The sequence below is a fragment of the Monodelphis domestica genome, chromosome 2, assembly GCF_027887165.1.
Source record: "Monodelphis domestica isolate mMonDom1 chromosome 2, mMonDom1.pri, whole genome shotgun sequence".
Taxonomy (NCBI): domain Eukaryota; kingdom Metazoa; phylum Chordata; class Mammalia; order Didelphimorphia; family Didelphidae; genus Monodelphis; species Monodelphis domestica.
Window position 1 is genome coordinate 496,040,309 of NC_077228.1, and position 27,894 is coordinate 496,068,202.

At 42.0% G+C, this 27,894-nt stretch overlaps 1 protein-coding gene across 1 annotated transcript; it reads right to left on the minus strand.

The window, feature by feature from the left end:
- GOLPH3L (golgi phosphoprotein 3 like) lies at positions 1-27,295 on the minus strand. Its single transcript, XM_001365748.4, has 5 exons — positions 26,975-27,295; positions 23,239-23,433; positions 5,653-5,784; positions 4,782-4,896; positions 1-2,384 (listed from the first exon to the last, which is right to left on the minus strand). Exons 2-5 carry the CDS (start codon positions 23,425-23,427, stop codon positions 1,957-1,959), a joined length of 864 nt encoding a protein of 287 aa, XP_001365785.1. The 5' UTR covers positions 23,428-23,433; positions 26,975-27,295; the 3' UTR covers positions 1-1,956.
- Positions 27,296-27,894: the final 599 nt, after the last annotated feature.

Here is a 27,894-nt window from a genome sequence, read left to right on the forward strand (position 1 = left end):
GCCAAGAATACAAACTTTATTGAACAAAGGTGATGGCCATAGGCAGGGAAAGGGAAGCTGACTGGCAGTGTACACAACGGAGACTTACACTTGGCCTCTCCCATCTTTTTGAGAGAAGTATCAAAAATAACGACTAACTAGAACCAAACTCAACTTGACCTCTAGCAATCTGGTTTTCATGCATATGAATCATTCAAATGACAAAGAAAAGCAAAGCCAGGTTGGGTTTCCAGGGACATGGCCTTCTGTCTCAAAAAAAGCAAATTTGGAGTTCTGCCTAGTTTCACCATTATCACAATCTGCCTTCAGCCATTTAAAGCCATAAAGGGAAAACTAAGATGAGTTCATTTGGTAATATTTGTGGTTGCCACAGCCAGACTGTGGAGCAGGAAGAAGCAGGAGAACGAGCCTTGAAGAAGTTTGCTCCAGAACAACTGGGAGGTCTGGCTACTCACAGACTGTATGGTCTAGTCTTGGGGGGGTTGGGGGGGAGAGTGCTTATCAGTGTGTGTGGGGATGGGTGGATTTTTAACATTGGCTAAATTCATTCCTAGGAGATGCATTTCTAATACCAAATCTCCTTTCATCAGCCAGAATCCCCATGAGAAGCCCTTACTATAGGTTCTTCCTGCCTCTTTTATAGAGTTGAAAACAGAAAATGTTTGTTAGAAATTCAGTTGAGGTTTGAAGTGACCCAGAGGAGGTTAGCCATAAGGTTAACCCACAACCTGGACAATAACATGGAGTCTAATGACTCTCCCTTTCTGGGTCAAGAAGCCTAATAGTGTCAATGAAGACCTAGAAGTGATGGCGACCCTTTTAGAGATAGCATGCCAGGCACACCCTGCCCCACCCTCATCCCAGACAGGGGAGGGAGGAAGTACTCCCATTGGGCTGCTGAGCAGAGGAATGGGTGTTGTGAGGATTGTCCTCAGCCCAACTCCTTCTGCCTTTCTAGTAAAGAGCTCGGGGTGGGGGTGGGGGGCTGACACCCACAGATATATACTGTGTGCCATCTCTGGCATGCATGCCATAGGCTTGCCATCCCTGACCCAATGCCTGCAATTTCTCAGAACTCGGGAGACTGTGTTCCAAAAGCAATTTCACTTCTAGCTTTGTCAGTTGAAGCCAAAATAAATATATGAAAAGCACTGGCAGACACAGAGGGAAGAAGAAAACCAGAAACACCTTGTGGCAAGGGATAGGAATTTTCATTTCTTCCCTCTCACAACTTCCAATCCTGCAATACATAGAGGAGGTAGTTAGGAGATAAAATTTTAAATTGGTTTCTGACCTGGGGATGAGTGAAGTAGAACAAGAGGGAGTCTGAAAATTTATCTCTCATCTCTAAATATTAATGACCAGGTTGGCAGGTTTTAGACATGCTTTAAGCTGAAAATGGAAAGATGGGGAAAAACATTGGCATAACAGGGATACACAAATACCACATTTCAAATGCTTCAAAAACTGGTTTTGATTTCTGCCCTTCACCCAAGTAGGATGCTACTTTATAATAAACTACAGAATGCTGACAGAGTCCAGGAGACAAAGGACTTGAGTGAGCTATGTATTTAAGATGGGACAAAGGTTTTAGAAAAATGAAGAGCTTGCTCTATCATTCTGCCTGACCCTCCGAGACTGAAGCGTTTGAGCCCCATCTGACTGGCTATAGTTGTCCAAGACACAGGAGCAAGCTACAAAAGGAGAGTAGGGTGCTGAATCCCTTCTCCTGGGTAAGAAATGTTGGGAAAAGTGGCAAGTCTTCATTTATCATGTCAAGGCCTCTGGCGATGCCCTGAGGTTGTTCCCTTACTCACCAAGAATTTGGTCCAAGAGAAGGAAAAAAAAAGATGATAATCAACCAGCTCCCAAACAAACACCTCATCACATGAACAGATCGGTGTAGTCTCTGGTGGTCATCAGCAGCAGGGGAAAGGAAGAACCCGCCTGCCGGCTCTAGGATTTATTGAAGGCAGCCAGCACGGCCCAGATCATCTCTGTGGCACTGTGCTTTGTTCCTTCCACTTCGGGGTCGAGCTCCACCAGGTCCTTGGCTCGATTCATGGCTATGTCGTACCTGTCATCTGCCAGCGTGGAGAAGACGCTTTCTAGCACGTCTGAGGAGTGGGCCAGCACCAGGAGCGCCAGGGTTCTGCGGTCCATGCGCTGGGGGTCATTCACCCACCGTTCCAGAACACTCTCCTGAAGCTTCCGGACCAGTCGCTGCTTCTCTGTAGTGTTGGTCACAGGGTGGGTGGTCATGTCGAACAGCAGGAAGTTCTGCTTCTCAGTGGTGAGGATGCCCTTCTCCACCAGGTTTTTGGCAATCCGCTCTCGCACATTCCTTAGCTGGTACTGCAGCTTGAAGGGATTCCACGTTTCACCTGTGATGATGGGTGAACAGATACCATACAAGCAAACAAACAAACAAACAGATTAATTCTCTGACTTCTAGGAGCACACGTTCAATTCTAAGGCTCTCAGACAAATTTTGTGAAGACCTCCCTTGAGCACACAGCTTTATTGGACACTCTGGGGGTGACCCTCTCCCGTGGACGGCGGAGAAGACTCTAGGAATCCTAGTCGGTAAGTATTAAGAACAAAGGCTTTGCAGTGACTGAGAGAATCAACCATGAGCTTGTGGCCCCCTCCCATCTTTCTGGCACCTTCTTGAGACTTTTCCAAACACTGAGACAGTCCACAGAGTTGGGCTTAGTGCAGGGAGCAGGAGAGGAAGGATAAAGGAGCTGAAAAACCCCATCAAAAAGGGGGATTAGGGGAGGAAGAGAAAATGAATTATGTAACCATGGAAAAATATAAAATGAAATAAAAGGGGGAGGGGCTTCACCTCAGCCTCACAAGGACCCAGTAGGGACAGCGGAGAAGGGCGCTGCCTGTCCTTGACCCTCCCTCCGTGGTAGGAAGAGATGGAATGGCCAGTGGTGTCCCAGACAGAGGCAGCAGGAATCATAGAGGATAATTTAATGAGACTTCAGTTCATATTCATTGTTCTATGCCTCTGAAGAACTGGATATTCACTATATATAATCTGATTCATCTGTATTTCAGTGATAAATTTTAAGGAATAGTCCCAATTATTAACTGAATAACTGTGTATGAGAATCAATAATCATGGTGAAGAAAACGAGGAAAATCCTCTGAAATGCCTTGAAGAGATCTCCTCGCCAAGGCAAGTGGTGTGCATGCCTTCAGCATCTTGGCACATGTCCAGAAGCTCCAAGGGTGGGAGATTTATGGCATCTCAGCTCCAGAGGAACCGGGGATGTTTTTTATATCATCAGAGAGGCCAAAGGCTACATCATCTCCTTCTATACGAAAGAAATCTTCCAGAAGGAGGAAGAAATATGCAGCTGATGCACCCCCCATCCCGGCCACCCCTTTAGAGGGGGAAATTTGTGTCCTATATAAACCAGCCACTTCCTCATCTGTCTCTGGGTTTCGGAAGGCGCAGCTTTGACCCTGAGGTCTGTGATTTACGGGTCCCAGGAGACGTGCCTGTCTACGCTCAGAAAGGGCTTCCCAGGATTTTACAGGGTGAGAAGGAATATTCTCGTGGCTCCTGGAGCTGCCATGGAGGGAGACCCAACAAAGACTATGGCCCATAGTCCCCAGGCCCTGGGGTCTCTCGAGCAAGTTCTGAGCTCCAGCTTTATGCACCCCCCCTCTTCTCAAGAAAGGAAAGAAATCCTTCCGGTTTATCATTCATATGCAGCACTCAGATTAACGCTTGTCCTAAGCCACCAGCAGGGTGGCCACACTCTTCTGTCTGTCCTTTCACTAGCTCCCAGCCCCACCTAGGGAACACCCCCAGGGGCCCCTCACGTAGTTATCGGGTTGTTTTTCTTTGTCACCCCCACCAAAGTCCCCCAGGCTTTCCTGATTTTTAGATCTTCCCTGCAGATGGGCAGGCAACATGCCCTTTTCTGAGGTTGGAGTTAAAGTGCTTCCATTTGGGGAATTGCCATTTCCTAAAAGAGTACTATGACTTAAAAAAAATAAACACCCCCCCCCCCAACCCTTATCTTCTGTCTTACACTGAATTCTAAGAAGAGCAGTAAGGGCTCTACAGTTGGGGTAAAGTGACTTGGCCAGGGTCACACAGCTGGACCTCCTGACTCTGGGCCCGACTCTCTATCCACTGTGTTACTTAGCTGCCCTAGTAGTAAGACCCTGGTCACACCATAAACCACATGCCCCCCTCTCCCTTGCGGCCATCACCCTGCTATCCAAACTGCTTCAAAGACTTGAGAAGCCTCAAGAGGGCACCAAGACCACTCGGAGAAGGGAGAGGAGGAGGGCCACCATCAGAAGGTGCTTACATCTCTGCCATTAGGCAGTTAGGTAGTGCAGTGGATAGTAAGACTTGGGTTCAAATCTGTCCTCAGACTCAGAGCCTTTCCTGGATGACCCTGGGCAAGACCCTTAACCTCAGTTTTCTCACCTGTAAAATAAGAATAATATTATTTATTTATTACTATAGTTAATATATATAATAATATTTATTTATATTATTTACCTCCTAGGGTTGTTGTGAGGATCAAATGAGAAAATACTTGCAAAGAACTTGGCACTCTACCCGGCACCCAGTAGATGCTATTATTATTTTGTTATAATTTTTATTAATTTTACACACTCAAAGTCAGATCCTTATTCTTTCCTAGTAACACGAATTTCTCTTCTCTTTTCCTGGGAAGGAGACAGGACTATGGCTTGGCCTCTAATGTAAAAAAAGATGAATATTGAATTTTGAATTCTTTTACCAGTGAGTAGTTCTATCCATGTCTGAACAGTTTCTGCCGGTTCTGTGGCTTTGATGTGCTTGAGGGTTTCATCCAGTAAGACATCACCAGTTGGACTATCCGACTTTAGCAGCACCTTTTAGGGAAGAAGAGGAAAGGAACAGGGCCTGGATTTAATATGCTTCTGCCTTGGAACCAATGCACGGTCTTGATTCTAAGATGGAAGGTAAGGGTTTTAGAAAAAGTCCAACAAATAACTCTTAATAAAATTATTATATTTATACTATATCAATGCTAGAGGATATAAAAAGAGAACTAATTAATACCTGTTCTCCACCCGTAGGAGTTTACAACTGAGCAAAGAGACATGACACAAACTCACAAGACATTAAACAATACAACATGAAGTCTTGTGAGACAATATAAAAAGGAAAGATTGAAGGATCTGAGGGAGGCAGGGGACAGGAGGGAGAGTTGGAGACTATGTGAATGAGAGACTGATCCAAAGAAATAAGAAAAGGGAGCCAGTCTGGGAAGAGGATGAAAAATTTGGCTTTAGAGCGGAGAAAAGGTCACTGAATTTGGTAATCACCGGTGACCCATATCGGTGACACAGGAAACTGTGGCATGAAGCAGGGCAGCCCGACTAAAGGAGGGTAAGGGGTGAATCTGTGAGGACACAGTTACAAGCAGTGGGCATCATTTTTATGTTCATCGAGGTTAGCAGGGAGGAAAGAAAGAAGCCGGAGGGCAGCTGGGAAGCAGTTCATCTCGAGCCTGATTCTTTCACTTGCTGGAGGTGGGAGATGAGTGCCTCAGAAGGTTCCCCTGCACCCAGTTTTTCTCCTCTAACACAGACAACACATGTGGTGTAAAGTAGGTCATGGGTTACCTTGCGGTCCAGTAGTCTCTTCTTCCGTATGGTGGGGGGCTCCAGGTGGATCCGACCTCGCATGGCCAATTCTATCAGGATGCCTCCTCGGAGCCCAGATGAAATGCAGTCATTCCAGAAGGATGTATAACCCTAGTTCAAAGGAAAAGGTCCTGTAAGGGCCACCGATTTGTCACAGGCGGCTCTAAGGACAGCTCGGTTCACTCACCAGATCCATTTTCCTGGCACTTACCAATACCCTATCAACATGGAGGACTACTTCTAGCTTTAGAATTTGTGCTTGCCTTTCTGTTTTCAGTGCATATACTCTTTGGAATTTCTCTCTCTCCTAATGGACTGTAAGTCTCCTTAGGCAGGAGCTCATTTCCCCCCAGCAGCTTTGAACCCTCTTTCAATGAAAACCAGCTTCTCCTTTCCCTAGTTCTCTTCTCCAGCAGCCAGCACACAGTTCTACACAGAAGAGGTGCAAGATTTGGAGACAGAGAATTTGGGTTCAAATCTTGCATTTACTATAAGCCTATGGGACCCTGAGCAAGTTACGGAACTCCTTTCAGCCTCAGTTTCCTCATCTACAAAATGCAGGGTTTGGATGAGACGGCCTTGAAGATCTGGCCAGAACCAACCTGTGATCCTACAGACACAAAGCACAGCTGAGCACAAGAGAGCTCCGGCCTGCTGAGCCTTATTGGCTCTTTCAGAAAAGACCACTTTCTTCCTGGCCCCTCATAATCTGGATGCACTAGCTGCTGCTATGTAGCTCACCAGTCTCTTGTTCTGAAAAAAGAATCCACGCACTCTCTGGGAACCTCTTTGGTAGAAGGAAAACTTTCTTGATAATTTGAACAATCCCAAAGTGGAAATGGTCTACCTTGAGAGGCCGTGGGTCTCCTTCACTAGAGGTGACTGCAAGCAAAGTCGAGATGACCAGACAATCTCTTGTCAGGTATGTATGTATGTATGTGCTGATTCTTGCTCAAGTATGAGCTAGACTAGATGGTCTCTGAAATACCTTCCAAAGTGAAAAGTCTGTGATTACCTTCTGCCTTAGTTTTGGTGTTAAGGCAGAAGACACTAAGGGCTAGGCAATGGCCCCAGAGTCACACAGCTCAGAAGTGTCTGAGGCCAGATTTAAACCCAACTCTAACCACTGCACTACCTAGCTCTACCCTGTGATTTCATTCTGACCCCCAAATTTAAAGTTGTAGAAAGGGCCATTAAGTTCTCTAAAAACTGCTCCTGTGACAACCCAAAATTTAGGGGGAGGATTACCGGTAAGTCAGGTAGAGCAAAATGGAAACCATCTGGCCTTTCTAGTTTTCTGACAGTCAAAATGATGAATATGAAATTCAAAACCCTGCATTAGAGTTGTGGCAGGCAGAGGCACAAACTTCTGTGCTTAAGGAATGTTTAGTGTAATTGAGATAAGACACAGAGAAGAAAAGAAAAAGTATCAAAAAGAATTATGTGATTTATTGATATATAAATGATACTTGATGTGGCTCAGTGGACTGAGAGCCAGGCCTAGAGATGGGAGGTCCTGGATTCAAATCTGAACTCAGACACTTCCTAGCTGTGTGTCCCTGGGCACAATGATTCTATAATAGAAGGTAAGGGTTAAAAAAAAAATTAGAATTCAAAGAGACTAATCACTTTTACTCTGTCGTAGTCTGGGAAATTTGAAGGAAGAGGGGGCATTGGGGCTACATTTGAAGTATGTATAGTATTTAGGTGAGGGAGAAAAAATCCTAAGCTGAGGAAATAGTGAACAAAAGAGTGAAGTTTAAGGAGGAGGCATGTTTGGGAGATGGTGTGAATGTACCAGTTGATCTGGATTGGTGATTGTTTTTAGGATAGACATGTGGAGATAGCAGACAAGTCAGGGGCAGATTGCAGAGGGTCATAAATACCAGACTAAAGATTTTAGGCTTACAAACAAGGGTCATTGAAGAATTTTTATTTAAACCCTTACCTTCTGACTTAGAATCGATACTAAGTATTGTTTCTAAGACAGAAGAGGAATAAGGGCTGGGAAACTGGGATTAAGTGGCTTTCCCAGGGGCACACAGCTAGGAAGTATCTATCTATTAGGGTAGATCTGAACCCAGGACCTCCTGACTCCATCACTGAAGATTTTTGAGCGAGTGAGTTTCATGCCCTAGATACAATATCAGATGAGGGTGCCTATCTTCCAGAGCAGAGGAATTTATAAATGGGAGAGATGATAGCTTCTGTAGTCCGGCTAACCAGAATCTAATCATTAATCACATTCTCCAAACTCTGAGTGATCTGTGTGACTTCAATTCCTTCCTGTTTTCCAGGAAAAATAGTTTTCCTGAGTGGGCTGCTGCAAGTTTACAGGAAGCAGATAAAATGCTTAATGCACCCACCTCTCCTTTTCCTCCAAGCCCTCCACCCCAGATCTTTTCCCATGCCCTAACTATTGTGTTTATGTTCCCAACTCTCATACTCCAGACTCCAGTTAACACTGCCAAGTCAGCAGAAACTTTTATAAATTCCATCTCACCTCCCCTGAGTTTCTGGAGGTCTAGTCTACTCACTCCTCTGCCATCCAATGGCACCTGCCACACAGGGTACGTGCAACAAGGGTATTCTTTTCATATAAACACTGGAGCGTATTCACCTTTCCAGCTGGTTCAGATTAAGGCATAACCTATTCCTGAACAACAAAGCAGCCTGTAGAGGCAATAAAATGTATACGCCTCTCAGGCTTGGGTGGCCCTTTAAACAAGGTATGTAAACATGCCAATGTTTAGAATGGAGTCATTAGAAAAGATCCTTCCTTGGGTTTCTCCTTTCCAACTCACTCCTCAGCTTTGGTTTTAATTACAGAGATGTCAAAGATTTCAACAGTGTAAACAAAGGTGCCCCAGAAACCAGGATGTAATGATTGTACTTCCTTGAAAAACATTCTTTCTCATTCAACTTCACAGAACCTTTGAGACTCCTGAAAAATATCATCCTTTAGGACTATGCAGGATCAGAAGAATAAAGAACAGAGGGGTAAGAGGTGGGGACAGAGGCTGTGTCCTGCCTTCCCTAGTGATATCTCGGCGATAAAGAAAGGAGAATATTAACTCTTGTTGTTGTTTAGTCATTTCAGTTGTGTTTGACTCTGACTTCTTTTGGGGTTTTCTTAGCAAAGATACTAGAGTGGTTGGCCATTTTTTTCTCTAGTTTATTTTACAGATGATGAAAGTGAGGCAAATAGGGTTAAATGGCACGCCCAGGATCACACAGCTAGTATGTGTCTGAGGCCACATTTGAACTCAGGGGGATGAACCTTCCTGACACCAGGACTGGTCCTCTGTCCACCATGCCACCTAGCTGTGACACCAGTCTAGAAAAAAAGGAAAAGCGTAATTTTTACATCTATGAAGGACTTGTCCTGTGATTCCCTTTAAAACACACCCGATCTATTCTATCCCCACAATCCATGTATAAAAGCAGTCAGAAGTACCCTGGTGATAGAGACCCAGCGAGAAGCAAACTCTTCCCCGATGCCCATGCCAGCAGAAAAAAAAATCACAAAAGAAGAAGACTTAAGACTGACAGAAAAAGGAATGGGATGCTTTCTGTTGCTTTTAAAAATAAGTGACATCCGGGGTAACTAGGTGATGGAGTGCCAGGGCTGGAGTAGGAAGGGCTTGGGTTCAGATGCTTTCCAGCTGTGTGGGCCTGGGCAAGTCACATAATCCATTTGCCTAGCCCCTGCCCTGCTGTCTGAAGAGTTATTACCACAACCAGGGGTTTAAAATGAATAAACTCTTCTGCCTTGGAACCAATACTTAGTATCAATTCTAAGACAGAAGGTAAAGGGGAAAAAAAGGGGAGGGAAGATAATTAGGTGGCTCAGTGGAGAGAGAGCCAGGCTTGAGGATGGGAGATCCTGAGTTCAAATGTCGCCTCAGATATGTCCTAGTGGTGTGACCTTAGACAAGTCATTTAAGCCCAACTATCTAGCCTTCACTGCTCTTCTGCCCTAGAACTGATACTTTATAGCAGGGCTCAAAATTAATGGAATGAATGAATGATGGCCTACTGTATCCTGCTTCAATTCAAACAGTATCAAATAGGGCTTGGGGGGAGGGGGCGTGGTGGTGAGGATTGAGTGACCAGAATGGAAAGTCTGAAGAGGGCGAGGACAATTCACCAACCTTCCACCTGAATGTCTACCCAGCCATGTGTACATAGTGCCCTTCCTCACTCCAAGCTTCCTTGAAGACACACCTTCAATCAACTCCATGAAGGTCAAGGATTTAAAAGCTTCTTGCTCAGGGCAAACAGAACCAAAGATGGGGGGGAAATATTTAAAGCATACACCAAACATATCTACTACAGTTCTGACTTGAAAATTAGTTTAATTTCCAAAGAAAAAGGAATCATTTTTGTTTTCTGTCTTGGGATTCCCAACCCCCTCAATATATAAAAGGATATTGAGGGGAAAATATATAACAAGGAGCAGCGAGGGGCTCTGTGATTACTGAGCCAAATTTGGAGATAGGAAGGAGGTTTGCGGTTCAAGTCTGGCCTTGGATACTGCCTAGCTATGTGACCCTGGGCAAGTCACTTGGTCCTAGTCATTGAGTCCTGAAATGCTCTTCTGCCTTGGAAGTGATACTTAACATGGATTCTAGACAGAAGAGTGGGAAGGAGGGAAGGAAATTTTTAATTTTATAAATTATGTCAAATAGCACTTTTTGAAAACTATGGTATTTTTTCTTCATTTGGTCTATGGAAGGGACAAATAAAAAGGAGTTCTTTTCCTTTTTTCTGCTCCTTCTTCCTATGCCCATCCAACGTATCCCAACCTCCACAGAGAAGAGAGCAGAGAGCAATTTCTCAAGGGCCCATCACTGACCCTTGAGGACGAAGAACACCGGCCTCATAATGCAATTAAGAAAGCAATATCAGAAACTGTTAAAGTTTAGTGGATGATTCCATGACAATGACAGGAAAGCACGATCACACACTGCTCTTGGTGGCTTATGGATGCAGAAGAGACAACAGGGGTAAGAAGCAAAGGAGTAAAGATCAATCAATCCATCAGCATTAAGTGCCACCTAGTGGCAGGCACTGTGCCAAGGGCTGGGGATACAGGGGCAAAAGACAAGAGCTTACAGTCTAACAGGGAGATAACACGTAAATAGATATCTATAAAGCAAGCCATTAAACAAGAAATAATTAATAGAAGGAAGGCATGAGAATTAAAGGGTTGGGAGGGCTGCCAGGAGAAGGTGGGATTTAAGTTGGCACTTAAGGAAGATGGAGGGCCAGGAGTAGGAGGTAGTAAGAGAACATGCTCAAGAAATGGAGTCTTATTCACAGAACAGCAGGGAGGGAGGCCAGTGTCCTGGATCCAAGAACGCCTATTGGGGAATAAGGTGTGAGAAGACTGGAAAGGCAGGAAGGGGCAGGTTATGAAGGGCTCTGAATGCCCCACAGAGCATTCTGGATTTGATCCTGGAGGCAGCAGGCAGCCACTGGAGTCTCCTCAGGGAGATGGGGGGAATGGCATCTGATCAGACCTGCACTTTAGGAAAATTGCTTTAGTGACTGAATGGAGAATGGACTGGAGTGGGGAGAAAGAAACTTGGGGCAGCCCCAGCTGCCACCTACTGCAGTCATGAGATGAGGGCTGACCCTAGAGGGGTGTCAGAGAAAAAGATGACTGAGAAAGTATAAACAATCTTGGGCTACTTTTTCATCTCTAGAAAATCTTTATGAAAATGGTCTATGCATACACCAATGGGATCCTTGATGAAAATAGGGAGTGGGTAGGCTTTTGATGATCATTTTCTATAGCAGATATCTGTAGTCACGAAACGGACTAAAAATGGGCCAGAATATAAAATCTCATTTCTATTTGTTGATGTTAAAAGAGCATGATTTCATAGTGAAAATGCAAATTAAGGATTCTTTTTAAACAAGGGGTTTCCCACATTAAAATTATGCAAGACTATGAAAAAGGCAACTGGAAAAATATTTGTTCACAGTCAGCTGAACACTGACAGCAAAGCTGAGTATAAAAAAAGAGATTTATTTATCCAGGGACAGGTGTCTATCAGTGCAGTGGAGGGTGCCTTGCACGGAATCTACTACAAAGAAGAATTAGTCAGTGGGGGAGAGGGGTGTCTTACATTGTTTCTATCCCCAGATGACTTTGTCCTGACTGCATCAAGCACCAAAATATGAAAAAACTCACCCAATTAAACTCATGATAATTCAAAAGACACTAATTGGTTCTTTCTTTTACTCCCTCCTTAGCCTAGGGAATGGAAAACGAGTTGTCTACTTCATCTTCCAGCTTGGCTGTAATCATCTCTCTTTTTTTTTTTAATATATTTTATTTGATCATTTCCAAGCATTATTCGTTAAAGACATAAATCATTTTCTTTTCCTCCCCCCCACCCCCCATAGCCCACGCGTAAGTCCACTGGGCATTAGATGTTTTCTTGATTTGAACCCATTGCTTTGTTGATAGTATTTGCATTAGAGTGTGTAATCATCTCTTAAAGAAATAACTTCTAAACCAAACCTAAAGGGTACCAACAATTCTGGCAAAGGGGAAGGCTTTGTGTGAATGATTCCTATGAGTTAAGCCAGGCCTTATGTTTTCAAATGCAAAGGCTGAGGGGAAAAAAAAAAGAAATTTTATGCTCTAATTCTTAAAAAGCTGACAGCTAGAAGATACAGGAGTTTTCCTGAGCCTTTAGGCTCAAAATAGTTTTCAGATAAATGTACCTAGCATTTCTGCCCTAGAACATGCCCTCACAGGCTAATAACAAGTGTTAATAGCTAACATATATGTAGCATTTTAAGTTTTATAAAGTGATTTAAATGTTATTTTACATATTACATATATTATCTCACCTGACTCAGAATTCAGAAGAGAACTGTGACCATCTAATACAACTCAAATTTGAAAAGGAATCAATCCCCTCTGACACAGGGGACAAGTCATCCCATCCCACCTTTGTTTGAAGATTCTGAAATCAGCTTCCTCCTGGAGGAGGTGTTTCTATTTTCAGAAAGTTCTCATTAACACATGGTCATACATTTGGAGTTGGAAGCTCAGCGCTGCTCAATCCCAACCCTGTTGTTTTACTAAGGAGGAAACAGAGGCCCAGAGGTGAATTGATTGGTGCAGAAAGGAAAAGGTTCTGATCTGTCACCCCCACTCCCCACTGTGGAGGGGGGCTAGCTCATCTTCCTCATCACCACCAGCAATAACCAACTGCTACCAGGCAGATGGGAAATAGCACCGCTTCCAGCCTGATGCCTCCAACTATCATCCTGGGGAGCCACGCACAGGGAGGAGCAGCTTATTAAACCACTTCTGCAGTCACAAGGACAGAAGACGAAGAAAGGAAAGTTCTTGCCACCAATAATGGAGATGACATTAAAGAAGCTGCAGTGACACATACTGCTCTGCTATACTCTAAGGAGTTTGTCTTCTTCTGACTTACAGCTGAAACCTCCTCTGTGTACAGGCTCCCCCATCAGAAAGGGGGCCCCTGGGGGACAGGGCCTGTTCTGCCTTTCTCTGAGTCTGCCAGGGGCTTAGCATAGTGAGCACTTAAATGTTTTCATTCATTCTGATGACACTCTTCTCTCGGTCTTCCTCCTGTCAGTCTCTTTTGCTGTGACAATAACCACAAGCAGCCCCTAATGCTCTCCTAGGGCAGAGGCTGCTCAAAATTTGAAGCCATGCCTGAAAATAGCAATACTAATCATGTTAGGTGCCGTTCTTTCCTAGTAAGCAAAAGAGCCAGGGCTTTATTTGCTATCCTTTATTATTTGTTTAATGAGTAAGCCCTATGACGGTTTTCAATTGGAGCAAGCATAGAATGCTACTGCTTTGGAAATTCTGAGGCTGCGTCATCAAAAAAAGTGACGATTGTATCCTATCATCAGAACTCGGGGGATAAAAATGAAGGTAGAAGGCACCACCCTTTCCCTCAAGACGCTTACAATTCATTGATCAAGACACAACTAGCAAACAATACAAGGGTCCAAAGAAGCTCCAAATTGGGTGGTTACAGACTTGGCCCATGGACATATAGGAAATGGGAGAATGAACAGATACTGGAGAAGCTGAAAGTTTCTGTGAGGAAGAATGGAGACTTGAATTGGACTGAAAAAAGACAGGGATAGAGGGAGACACCCCACGGAGGGCTGTGAAAGCCAAGGTAAGGAATGGTGAGTAAGCAGAAAGAGGAAAGGAGGAAGCATTTATGTAGCACCTACTATGTGTCCGGTACTGGGCTAGAACTTTTTATAAATCTCTTACTCAATCATCCCAACAACTCCAGGAGGCAGGCGCTATTATTATCCTCACTTTACAGTTGAGGAAACCGAGGCTAACAGAGGTTAAGTGACTTGTCCACTGGCTGCCCCCGATGGTGATTAGTTGAAAAACCTAGACTAGCCTGCTACTAGTGAAATGGGAGCACTTGATAACATTGATAACTGAACAAAAACTGAAGACCTTAGTGTTTTTTCCCAACTACAGAGTTTTTGGTGATTCCTATCACCTCCATTCTTTACTCTATGGATAACGATGGCAAAGTAGGAACAGATAAAAGGAGTAGCCCCCTTCAAGGAACTCTTTTAACTCATGTGCTTCCTGGACAGCTGGGTTCAACAATTTGACAGCCTTTACCATGCAGAGCTCTGAGGGTACAAAGATGAAACAGGACAATCGCTTCTCCCAAGAGCTTAGTTTAATGAGAAGAAACTGCATTGCATTTGGGCATTACAGATTATAAGCAACAGTCCCTAAGATTTTCCCATTTCATAAGGGATAAAGAATGGATCTTGTATCCAATGAATAATGCTTGGAAATGACCAAATAAAATAATGTCAATTAAAAAAAAAGAATGGATCTGTGAATTCAGTGATCTAGAGACCACTCAGAAAAGGAAAATCTCATTAGCAGTGCAGGTTGAGACCTTTTCTGTAACTCAAGAGTTGCCCAGATCACCGAAAGTTTAAGGGACTTGCCTAAGATTCCAAAGCCAATAAGTGTAAGACATAGGATTTGCACCAGGGCTTCCTGATTCCGAGGTCAGCACTGCTCACTACACCATACTGCCTATCTTTGTTTTTGTTCTTGCTTGTCACTTAAAAAGTTATGGTATACTGGATGACTATTAGCCTTCACCATGTCTCTGCAGGCCTGTCAATGCAGCTGTTAGGAAAGAGCTTGAATAAAAGGAAAAACATGATATTTAATCTACTCAGATTCCTCCACTTCCCTTTTAAGTGGAAGCTTTGCTGGTAAAATAAGGTGAAGGAGGAGATAATGGAAGTGAATTTTTTTTCATCTGGGTCTCCTGGGTGGAACTTGCAGAACTTGTTCCAAGAGGATATCCTTCCACTCTTATCTCTTCAGTTGTGATTAGAAGAGTTAGCCATATTCTCCTGTAGCCTTCTTTGTAACTTGGAGCCTACTAGAGCATCCAGTTTCTTCAACTGCTCTATCTTATGGAGCCCTCAGATGGAGAGGGTCCTTAGAAGTCATCTGGTGTCCCTTTATGGCACACAAATGCTCTCTAAAACATCCCAGACAAATGGCTGCCCTGTCCCGGCCTGCACATTTCTTGTGAGGGATGTGGGGTGGGAGCCTTACTAGCTCATTATAAGGCCTCCATTTCAATTCTGGACAGATCTTTTGGGAGAGGGTGAGGAATAGACCTCTAACCTCCACTCCTTTCCATCTTCTGGATCCATGTAGAATTAAGACTAATATTTTTTCCTGATTACAATTCTTCAAATTCTTTTTTTTTGTTTTTGTTTTAAATTATATTTTATTTGATCATTTCCAAGAATTCTTCAAATTCTTGAAGATAAGTGGTCATTCCCTTCTCAATAAACTCCCTATAGACTTCCTTGAGTCTAGGACAAAACACAAGCTTCTCTGGCATTTAAAGTCCTTAATAATTTGTCTCCAAGCTGATTCTCTCCCCACCATACATACCTTCTAGGATTCAGTCAAACTCAGCATCCTGCTGCTCCTCAAACTCATTCTAGCCATCCCTCTGCCTCTGCAAAGGCCAATCCCCCGTGGGATGCACCTGCTTCTTTCCCCACTGCCTCTGCAAAACTCAGGTCCGGCTCCACCAGCAGACGCCCTCAGATTCCCCTGCGTCTGTTTGGTAAACTTGAGTATTTTTCCACTGACAGAATGTAAGCTCCCTGAGAGTGGCAATTCTTTCCGCACCTAGCTGAGGGTCTTCAGCATAGCAAATGCTAAAGTCTGTTGACTGCTTGAAGGCAGCTCTCTGGTTTCCCCAAAGAGCTTCTCTTCTCCATGCTAAACATGACTAGTTCCTTTAGCTATCTTTCCATGTGACATAATTTTAAGTCCCTTTACCAAACAATATTCCACGTGTTCTAACCATGACAATGGGACCATCTTTTGGACAGTACTTTAGATAATGGCTTTAAGTTTCCAAACTGAATCTTAGCTTTGGCTTAAGGTCTCCCACCACAGGTTAGCATGCTAAGTCATTAAACATCAGAGCAAACTGTATTGAGTAAGAGAGTCTTTTTAACATCAACACCCCACAGAGAGTAGTTATGCAATGAGTATCCAGGGACGGAGAAAATCCAAGATCATGAAAATTCAGTAAGACAAAGCATGCATGATAAGGACAGTGAATAGAGGACTGATCCCAGAGTGGGGAGGAACTGCTGACCCTAATATTGCCTCAAACACATCCCAGGTGTGAGATTCTGGCCACGTCAGTGCTCCCAGGTGCTCTTTAAGACTAGAAATTGTAGCATAGTGACTGATGTGCATTTATGGGGGGGGGGTCCTTCATGGGGAGTTCCCTACTCCAAAAAAAGTCACAGATCTAGATCAAAAAAAAGGGGAGACTATATCCAAAGAATACACGTCAGATAGCATTGATTCAGTCTCCAGTAGAGCTGTTACCTGATTTACTATATTGAGTCATGCTGCCTATTTTGTTGGCATTAAATAAAGATGAAAAATGATAACACTTAGCATGTAAACAGACCCCTTAACATAATTCCATGGCATATAGTGTGGAAGGGTCCCCAAGTTGCAAACCTGTGAATTAGAGCCACAACAGCCCAGGACTAATGACTTGTGAAAGATTGCTGTGGATTTTATTGCTTAAAAGAACATATGATAAACCACTAGATAACATGAAGCTACCTTGAGGCATAAAATTCTTGGGAGTCCTACTAAGAATGAACAAGCCTCAACAGCTCTCTTGACTTAGCAAGAAGGGCAAAGAGAGGTGACTGCTGCTGTCTTTGGAGGCAGGACATCTTTAATAATAGTGGTAGGAGTAAAGTGGCCCCACACCAAGTTTTTAGACTCAACAGATGTATCATCATAAGATAGGGGAAAAGGAAGGAAAATAAGCATTTAGTAAGTCCTGCTGTGTGCCAAGCATTGTGCTGAGAGAATTACAAATGTTATCTCATTTGCAAATAAGATAAAATCCTTTGGAGGAATTATTATTCCTATTTTACAGTGGACAAAAGTGAGGCAAACAGGTGAAGTAACTTGCCTAGGCTTACACAGCCAGTAAACATCTAAGGACAGATTTGAAATCAGGTCTTCCTGGCTCTAGGCCTGGTGTTCTAAATTCTCAACTGCAGCCAAAACACAAAGACTTTTCTTCACTGCCAAAGTTAGATCTAGAAGAGAGTTGTTACATTGTTGAAGTTCATCTGAATTATACTTATTCTATACATAAAAAAGATTTTATAATTTCAAGCTTTCAGGCCAAATAAACGATCTTTTTGTTTTATGTCATAGGTCTAATGAAATTAAAAAAAATAATTCTATGGAGCTTAAAAACCAAATTTCAGAACTCCATAGCCCATGCAAAACAACTTGACTAATCTTGTATGATACATTAGCCCCAATAACACAAACCATTTTAATCTGTGAGAGGCCTTATTCACTATGTTCAACTAGAGAATTAAAAGTATAAACCAGGTAGAATACCAGATTTTAATTTAATAGTTAAACATCTTCAAAACCACAAAGTTCAACTGTCTTATAATATCAGGAATTAAAAGATATTGAGGAGTCTAACCTTCAGAATGGGGTTATATTTCATTCTTTCCAAGAGGGTGTTTGGATGATTGACATAGATTGGCTGAAAAATTTTAAGTGATCTGATGCACAAAAAAACCTAACCATCTGAGACTTTCTAAGCAATAAGGCTCTTAACAAGAGGTAGTAAATAGCTTGGTCAAGAATAATGTCAAGGTAGGGGCATCATATTAAAAATTTTAAATAAAATTCTAATCCTCTCTGATTTCTTTCATCATTTATTCATACATATATTATTAAACCCATACCTTCTATCTGAGAATCAATATTAAGTATTGGTTCCAAGGCCAAAGAGCAGTAAAGGCTGGGCAAGAGGAGTTAAGTGACCTACCAAAGGTCACATAATTAATAAGTGTCTTGAGGCTACATTTGAATCCATGGCCTCCTGTCTCCAGGCTGGTTCACTATCCACTGAGCCACCTAAAAGCTCCAATTATTTATTTTTCATATTTTCCAATAGTTTAAACATAACATTTTTTCCACCTTTAAGTCAAATTTCTTTGATGTCTTGTATCTCCCTCCACCCAATGAGGCTTTTAGGGTTACAAAGATTAAAAAACAAGCATACAAAAACTCAATACCAGTTCAATACAGACCACATCTGATAGCCTGCACTACATTCCACACTCAAGAGTTCTTCTTTTCTAAAAATGTTTATAATTTTTCTATGAGCAAGGCTAGTCATTAAAAAGATAATGCATTCAATTAAAAATTTTACAAAAGAATATTCCTGCTTTCAAGTCTCATTTGGGATTTTTTTTTTTTTAATGTCTATTACTTCCAGAATACAGACATCTTTGAAAACTTGTGACTATTCCATTTGCATGCCAATGAATGAATAGCTATGTAAACATACTTCCAGTGAGCAAGAAAGGAAATTAAACATGGTGACCTGCATGTAGGAGGGCTCAATACATTTTTGTTATATTAATGAAATTACAAATGAATGGCCAATCATACTGTGATTGCAAGAGATTCTTTTAAGAATTCTCCCCAAAAGAATGCTACCTACCTGCAGAGAAAGAACTGTTGGGGTAGGAATGAAGATGACAACTGATGATTTATCACTTGTTTATTGGGTATATGATTTGGGGTTTTGGTTTTATTCACTTATAAAAATGAGTATTATGGAAATCCATTTTGTGTATAACAACCCAGTGGAATTGCCTTTCAGCTCTGGAATGGGAAAGGGAGGAAGGGAGGGAGACAATCCGAGTCATATAACTTTGGAAAACTTATGTGGAAATTTGTTATTAAAATAAAGATTAAAGAAACAATTTTAAAAAAGAATACTCTCCAAAGATCAGTAAGACAAGAGAATTTGCTTAATTGTTATTACAGATAACTTTAGGGCTGGAAAATATAGATCCTAATTATCAGTAAAAAAAATCACAGTCTTTCATGACTAAACATCAGTGAGTCAATGAAGGTGGAACATCAAGATTTCTTAACAAAGACAATATTGACAATTCAACAAGATCCTGGTTTCAACAGGAAATGAGTCTGTTTTATGTTGGCCAGGTAGGTGCTCAGGTTCAATGCTCTCAATTGCTACCAAGTACTGTTTGTTTAAGGGAATAACAAAACTTTTAAATGTGTTTTTCTATGGATTTGAATTTCCCAATTGATTTGTAACAGAATTTGTATCCCCCCCCCAATTTGTATTTTCAAGGAAAGCTGTGGCACAGCTTCTAAACTAGAGATTTCTAAGAAAAAACAGCCACCTTCCTGTGATATTTGGAATATAATCCATTTAGGAGATAGCTGAACAAATTAACCACTTGAAATGGGGTCTTCTTTAAGGTCTACAATTATCTAAAATATTTGTCTTCTAGGCTTTTAAAATATAGATCTGAATTTAATTTAATAATTCTAGTGAAATTAAATAACATTGTTTCTAAGTAGAAGTTCTGACCAGAGTAATATGGAAATCGTGGGCAAAATTATCTTAAGGTTAGGTCTTTGGAGTTAGTTTTTCACAGAAAGAAACTGTTTCATATTTGCTCAAGTATGTGACTGATAGTGAGATATATAGTAGCTTGGACACCCAGAAAGGCTTGAATTCAAGGCCTTCAAGACTCTTACTGGGAGTATAAATCTTCCCCTCAATGGTCTAGGAAGCTCTCCAAAACTATAGACTAGGACAAAATGTTGATGGTCTACAAGAAGCAGAGCAATTTTTTTATACCAACAAAACCACAGGTCTAAGTCTCTAAACTTATATGATGGAGGCCAAATACCCAACACCACATGGCCAGTTGCTTTGGCCAGAGAATGAATAAAGAATAATAAAAGTGAATGGTTGGATTTGGCTAAAAAGCTTAAATAAACTTCTAATTTAACCATGGTGTTCTCATGCTTAAAAAGCTTCACTTACCACCCCTTTTCTCTTATAGGATAAAGTCCAAAAGCCTTGCTGTCTTAAGTTCATCAAATATTGCTGAATATTGAATATCTTAGTAATTTGGAAGACCAGTAAAAAATGTGCAGATCTCACCTAAGGTGTGTGTTCTCAGAGAGGAAAGACAGAATTGCTAAAGTTTAGGTATATTAGAATATTTCTTCCCAAATGCTCAGATTAAAAAATGCATGTTTTTCTTGTATTTCCTGTAATACAAGTTAAATAAGGTAAAAGCCTTATTAATCAACTTCCCTTTGAAAGAAAAATAAAGCAACCTAAAAGGCTGCTAATTCAATAACACAGATATTTAACTGCCACATTCAAGGCACTGTGTACATAACAGAGTTTGTTAGAGGTTGGATGATCATTAATCCGGACTAGGCTGTTCTGAAGAAAGTATTTCTGCATAGAGAAGGAAAATAAGGTGACAGGATATTCATATTGTGGACACAAAACAAATAGATGATGACCAGATTTTAACAGGCCATCTAGTCTAACCTCTCGCTTTACAAATTAGGAAACTGAGGCCTAGAGGGATTAAGTGACTTGTCCAAATCACACAAGTACCAAGTGGCAGAAGTAGGATTTAAATCCAGGTCCACTGATTCTAAATCTGGCACTTTCCCAAATGACCTCTTACATATGCAGTCTATGAATTTCTTTCCATCATTTCTCATCCTTAAAAAAAAATGTTTATTTATTTATAAAATATTTTTCCATGCTGACATGATTCATTTTCTTTCTCTCCCCTTTTTCCTCCCCCTCCCAGAGCATTTCCTATTCTTTTGAACAGGCTTCTCACCTCTCTAGGCCTTTGTTTCTTTGTTAGTTAAATGGAAGATGTCTTCTAGGGCCCCTCCCAACTTTAAATCTATGATCATCAGTTGGTATTTGTATTTACAATATCATATCTGGTATAAAACTTTTTTTATGTTTTAGTGATATTTTAAAAATAAATATTACTTCCCTAGAAAGCAGATGAAAGCATGTGATTTTTCATTTGTTAATCTGGGTTTATGTTTTGGGGTTTTGGTTTTATAAGGTTACTCACAAAAATGAACAATATGAAACTTTCACGTAATAATTCGAATCATCTGCCAGCACTAGGAGGTGGACAGGAAGGGAAGGAGGGAAATAAGTTCCATCCTGTTAACTTAGGAAAACTTGTGTAGAAATTTATTTTTATGTGTGATTGGTAAAAATTTCTTTTTTAAAGTATTAAAAGATTACTTCCCCTTCCAACTAATCTCATTGCACAGAAGTTGTGTTGTGTAAGGTACTTTTATCCCATCTTGTAAAATACCTCCTATTAATACCTGTGTAAAAGACACACAAAGACAAGCTCGGCACCTGAATCTGAGCATCTATAGGTTAGCAGGAAACTAATCATACTAAGCAGAGCAGAAGCCAGCCTAGCACACAGGCAGTGAACAAATCTCTTCAGGATTCCCCTTTCTATACTTGGTGAGAAGTGTTCTGGCCAGTCCACTAAGAGATTCCAGAAACTGGATCTCCACCCAATCCTCAACTGTGCTCTGAATATCCTTCCCAATCATTGCTTTGCTCACTTAATTTGTTCTTTAAATTTTTCTTAAATAATACAAGAACCCAACCCAACTTCGTTGGCTAACTAAAATACAATGGAGTTTTGCTTTGCTCTCTCAATAAATTCAAATGGAATATTTCACTAGTAATACAGATCTCCCCAATTCAACTTTCTCAACTAACCTGGAGGGAAAAGAAAGAGGTACCTGGAGATTTAAAATGAAGTACTCCTTTGTGGTTACAATGAATAAACCTATAATTTTATATAAAGAAAAGCCTATAAAATTGCCCACAGGGCAGAGAGTTTCCCACAAGCCTTTTTATGGATGCCCTCTGTGTATGTATGGGGCACTTGTCTAACAGTAAGTGAACAACTTTCTATGAGGGAGGCCCACAGCTTCCCTTGAGAAAAAGGAAGCAAGGGGAGTGTAATTACAAGCCAAAGATGGAACAAGAGCTCTTCCCGCTTATACCATAGAATCTAAGGCAAGGGAGAGGCATAAACACTCCACTGTTGGTCATGTTGTCTTTCAGCTCAAGTCAAATAGCAATGTTGTTTTTTTTTTAAATAAGGTAAATTTAATATTTTTATAAGAGGATATACTTTTACGCTAAGAAATTTTCAACATCTCTATGAATAACAATAATGATTTCTTGTCTTGATACAGGATACTAAAATGTTTTCTGTATATATACTCCTAGTCCCTCTACAAAAGGAAAGAAAGTACCTGTAGAAACTGAGTCATGGAAAATAAGCCAAATGACTAATATAGGGTAAAATGTACAATTGACAGGAAGAATCTTTTATAACCTAAGACTTGACATCTTACAGCAATTATTTGACTAATACAATAAATGTTCTTATGATAAAGGAAAATACAGCAGGAAGAGCTGTTTTAAGAATTATTTCTATGTATATGTTTATATATATATATATAATTAGTAAAAAATAAAATAAATATAATATTAAAGAAGAATTATGGATTTAAGTTTAAATTGTTTTTAAAAAACAAAAAATCCAAATCCTCTTCAAATGAGAGTAAACTTAATTGAGGTCAGAAGAGAAGAATCCATATCCCAAATGCTATAGGGCTCCACTTATTCTTTACATTGGTAAAACAAGTCATCACACCTCTTCCTTGTTTCAAAGCAAGAAGTTTCCTGCAGAATAGAAGAAGTAATCCATGCAAAGGTAGCTATCAATACAAAAGGTAGTTACTTCTTGCAGGTGAAAGGTGAATAGTTTTGCAACAGTTTTTCCTCTCCTACAAAATCAAAACCTTTGGAGGAGTTTCTAGGTATTTATCCCTCTAGGTCTCACCCAACTGGCCTCAGTCATCCGCAGAGGTTACTGGAACTCTAAAACTGTGGAGTACAAAATTTGTGCTTTACTAAAAAAAAAAAGGCAGCAGCAGCAGCAGCAATCCATCCCATGAGTTTTACTTCTCTAAAAACTTCCCAGTACTAATATGACTAATATGTGTCATGCACTCAGAGAGGTATACCTCAACTCCATTACCTCCTTATCCTTCAGGCCCAGGAGCAACACCTCTTCCATAAGGTTGAGGCGGATATCCTTAGAATCTCCGGAGTCGTCCGTATCCAGACATCTATCTTGGTGGGAGTCCTCTTCACCTTCCAACTCCTTTTCAGAGTTCTTGCCAACCTCAGCACCCCGCCGCCGGCCTCGGTGAGTCAAAGATGACATTCTCACCTGTTCCAGGGGAGGTTGGATAAGAACATATATATATATACACACACACACACACACATATATATACACACACATATATATACACATATGTGTGTATACTATCATGTACATATATAGAAACCTACACATACATATATATGTATACACAATTAGAAGTATAGATATTTCGAAATATTTAGAAATGTAAGTTGAAAATAAACAAAAGGGACACCTAGAACCACGAAATAGAAAAATCCTCGTTTGCTTTCAAAAGGGCAATGACCCAGTTTCTTTATGTAATGATGCCAAATCAAACTATGAAAATTACTGCTCAACTAGATAATAACTCTATGATTAATACATCAACCTTTCTGTCAGTTGCTTAAGTGTGAACTTTCCACGACCTAATGTAAAATATCCTCTCCACGCCACACCTCCAAGTTAAAAAGGATGGGCAGCTTGCCACATTTGTCTTCAAGGAGCTGGCACTCTAGTAGGGGAGATAAGATGTACTCAAATAACAACTCAAAACTGGACATTAAAAGCATGTGTAAGAGGCTAAGAAAAAAAGGTTCCATGAGATTTATTTGAAGGAAAATTTCACCTTAGTATAGACAGAAACATGGAAAAGGCTTTAAGAAGGTGATTGAGCTGTAAAAGATAGAATTTCAAGGGGCAAAGATGAAGAGGGGAGCAAGAAAAGGAAAGTGGAGGAGTGGAAAGGTAGAGGATACATTTTATTATTTTGTTTTGTTTTTTAAACCCTTACCTTCTGTCTTAGAGTCAATACTGTGTATTAGTTCCAAGGCAGAAGAATGGTTAAGGGCTAGGCAATGGGATTGAGGGACTTGCCCAGAGTCACCCAGCTAGGAAGCGTCTGAGGCCTGAGTTGAACCTCTAGGCCTGGCTCTCAATCCACTGGGCCACCCAGCTGTCCCCTAGAGGATATATTCTAGAGGTGGGCAAGCAGCACAGTTTGGACTATGGTTAGAATTCACAATGGGATGTAGTGTGAGATAAAGTTGTGATTGCAAATAGTCAAGCCACTATGGGGGTTTGAACTTCATTTGAAAGACAAGGGGAACCTACAAAAGGTTTCTAATGTGTGAAAAACAGTGGTCAGAGTTCTGAATTAGGAAGGTTAGTCTGGAAGTGATGTGCAGGATGAACTGAAGAAAGGAAAGAATAGAGGCAGAGACAGAAAAGGCTATTGCAGTAGTCTAGGCAAGGGGTGAGGAGGGCCAGGGCTAGGGCGATGGCAGTAGGGAATGGTCAAGAGGCAGTAGTAGATAGAAGAAATTTTTGATGGTAGAATCCATAGGATTTGACCACTTATTAGATATGGGAAATAAAGGAGAGGAGAGGCAAAGAAGTGTTCAAGGCTGCATGCAGGGGTTATCTTAAGAACTGTAGAGCCTATATACTACTGAGGTCCAGGTTATAATTCCTTTTTTTTTTTTTAACTCTTACTTTCTGTCCTAGAAACACTTCTAAGACAGAAGGACAAGGGCTAAGTAATTGGGGTTAAATGATTTGCCCAGGGTGTATCTAAGGCCAGATTTGAAAGCTCCAGACTCCAAGCCTGGCACTCCATCTTCATGGAGACTAGTCAATTTTGTTCCATTCCATGACTAGTGAACACTTAATGTTAGTCAGGTAACAAACAGTTAGTAAACACCTACTATGTCCCAGGCACCCTAGCCAAATATCCATTTGGCAAATGCCTAGAGTTGGTCACAAGAGAAAGTGGCTGGGGAATGTGGAAAGATTTATATCTGTTGAGGGCATTATTAGAGTCCAGTTTGGTAATTTCACTCATCCTTGACTCTTTCCTCTCGATCACTTCTAATATCCAATCAACTGGATTCTATCTCCATAATATCTCTCCCATTTATACTCAGAGCCACTCATTTGACTCAGGACCCCCTGACTCTCACCTGACAGCAAGTCTCTTTGCTTCTCCTTCTCCCATCTTCAACCTAAATTGCACTATTACTTTTCTCCTAAATTTCAACCTCTACCCTGATTGCATCTGCACAAGTTATCCCCAATTGTGAACATGCACTCTCTCTTCCTGGCCACCTTCAGAGATCAGCCTTGGGCCACCTCCTTCCAAAAGACTTTCTTTGACCTCCCTAGCTGCTAGTGCTTGTTCTTGCTTCAAATAATTTTGTATTATACTTGGATACATGCTGTATCTATCCCAAGCAATATGAGGATCAAAGAACAGGAATTGTTCCATTTTTTGTCTATTCCCAATGCCTTGTGCATGGTAGGAATTTGGTTATTGTTTGATGTGGGATCACTACAAATCTATTTCTGAGATCTCAAAATATGGGGGCAGCTAGGTGGCTCAAGTGTATTGAGAGCCAGGTCCAGGGATTGGGAAGTCCTGGGTTCAAATTTGATCTCCTACACACTTCCTAGCTGGGTGACCCGGGCAAGTCACTTAACCTCCATTGCTTAGCCCTCACAGCTCTGTTTGGAACCAACACACGACATTGATTTTAAGATGGAAGGGAAGGGTTAAAAAAAAACACTTCAAAATACATGGTTTCTGTCGGTGGCATTTCTTCAAGTCCATAAGAAAGTGTCCCATCAAACAGAAAAATAAAGGAGTAAGGAGTAGGGTAATGAAAGCTAGGCCATTCACAAAGAAGTATGTCACTGAGACTCCCCAAGAAGGGAGAATAGCAGATCTGTGAGTCAGGCACTAGAAATATTTCCTTAGTTGAAGGTCAAAAGAAAGTGCATTAGAAAATAGGCCTTAAAAGAGTTAGACCAGCCCTTCCTAGTCAAAAGGCTTCATTTTACAGATGGGGTAACTGAAACACCAAGAAGGTAAAGAGACTTGCTAAGGTCACATAATTAATAGTAATAGCAGGCATGTCATTTATACATTGCTTTGTTCTTTCAATACATTTCCCCATTAGAGCCAACAATCTTGGGAGGTGGAGATTAGGAGGAAATTGAGGCTGACCTAAGTGATGTGCCCACGTGTCAGAAGTTAGATTTGGGGGGAGGGAGACCCCTGAATCCCAGGTTCAGAACCTCACCCAGGACCCAGTCCTTTCATAAGGGACTAGCCACACCGTGCTTCGGGAGAAAGGTAAATAAATGCTGGTTGTACAGAAGGAAAATTTTAAACCAACAGTTATTTAAAAGGGGAAAAGATGCAATGTCGAATCCCTCAAGATAACAGTATTTTATTTAAATAATGTTTTGGGTAGACACCCTCGTGGGTCGTTCCAGTAGCTAAAGGAAAGCATACTTGGAGGAAGAAAAAGAGGAGGAAGAAGAGGAGGGTAAATGCTTGGATCTGGCACTGCAGGAAGCCGGAGGCATACGTCCTGCCCGCCCCAGAGCCAAGAAACTTTAAGCCCCGCGTGACCAAGGAGGAGAACTTCCCGGACGGAATCGTGCGGGGGCCACGTCCTTGGCAGCAATGCAATCGTGAAAGCGGCCCACGGGCAGCCAACAGGTACCTCCATCCAGCACCCGCTCCCTCTCAGAGAAAGGACAACGCTGCAGGCCGGGCCGCGGGCAGAGGCCGCAGACTCACCTGGCGTCGCGACGGCAGCAACTGCTCGCGGTGCGGGCCCGGACGGCTGCGGGCTTCTTCAGGCGCAGAACACCTGTTCACCCTCGAATCCTCAGGCTGAGAAAGTTCGCCGACGCCTAGGAAGCACCAACTTTACTTCCTGGTTCTCTCCGGCAAACCGGGTCTAACACATCAGCTTCCTCGGCGATCGCTAGGCAACCTAGCTTGGTGTTTCTCCCTTTGGCCAATCAGAAACCGCTAGGGCGGCGCTCTATCCAATAGGCGGCAGTGAGGGGAGGACCTCCCTTCGCTATTGTGTTGCCGTCCAGACAAACACCACGAAAAGAAGGCAGGTTGGGTCCCCGGCTGACAGCTGGTCCGCCCAATGACGGACCCCTGACGACGAAGATACGGAAGGCAGCCCACCCTCTGGGCCGAGGGAGGGGCGTGACCTGAAGCAGGTGTTCTGCGCTGGACCGGGTTGGGACGAGGAGGAAAGAGGTGGGGGAGGGGGAGGAAGGAGGTGCGGCAGGGGGTGAAGCAGGGCCTTTTGGGGTGGGACTAGAACGCGTGACGTCATGTGGCCGGGCCTGAGGGCCATAAAAGCCTTAGTGTAACCGGTGCACAATTTATGGGGCTGATGCTTTCAGACTCTGGGCAGTTAAAAATCAGTCTCTCCCCATCTCACCTTCCATCTTAGAATCAATACTAAATATAGGTTCCTAGGCAGAAGGCGCTAGGCAGTTGGAGTTACACAAGTAAGAAATATCTGTCACTTCTGAACTCAGGCCTTCCCCTCCTCAGGCCTGGCTCTCTATCCACTGTGCCATCTACTACCCCAAATTCTGCTTTACTAAGAAATGTAAAACCCAAATTGGTCAGGTGGGCCTGGATCTGGAACTGGTGGATCTCTACTGGAGACCACTGAGCCTAGTGGAAGG

Excerpts from the sequence above, each read along its gene's own strand:
- GOLPH3L (XM_001365748.4), bottom strand. The coding sequence starts at position 23,427 with ATGTCATCTTTGACTCACCGAGGCCGGCGGCGGGGTGCTGAGGTTGGC. Across the intron at positions 5,785-23,238 it reads TGGGCCTGAAGGATAAGGAG|GGTTATACATCCTTCTGGAA; the intron begins GTAATGGAGTTG and ends CCTTTGAACTAG. Across the intron at positions 2,385-4,781 it reads ATGGATAGAACTACTCACTG|GTGAAACGTGGAATCCCTTC; the intron begins GTAAAAGAATTC and ends CCATCATCACAG.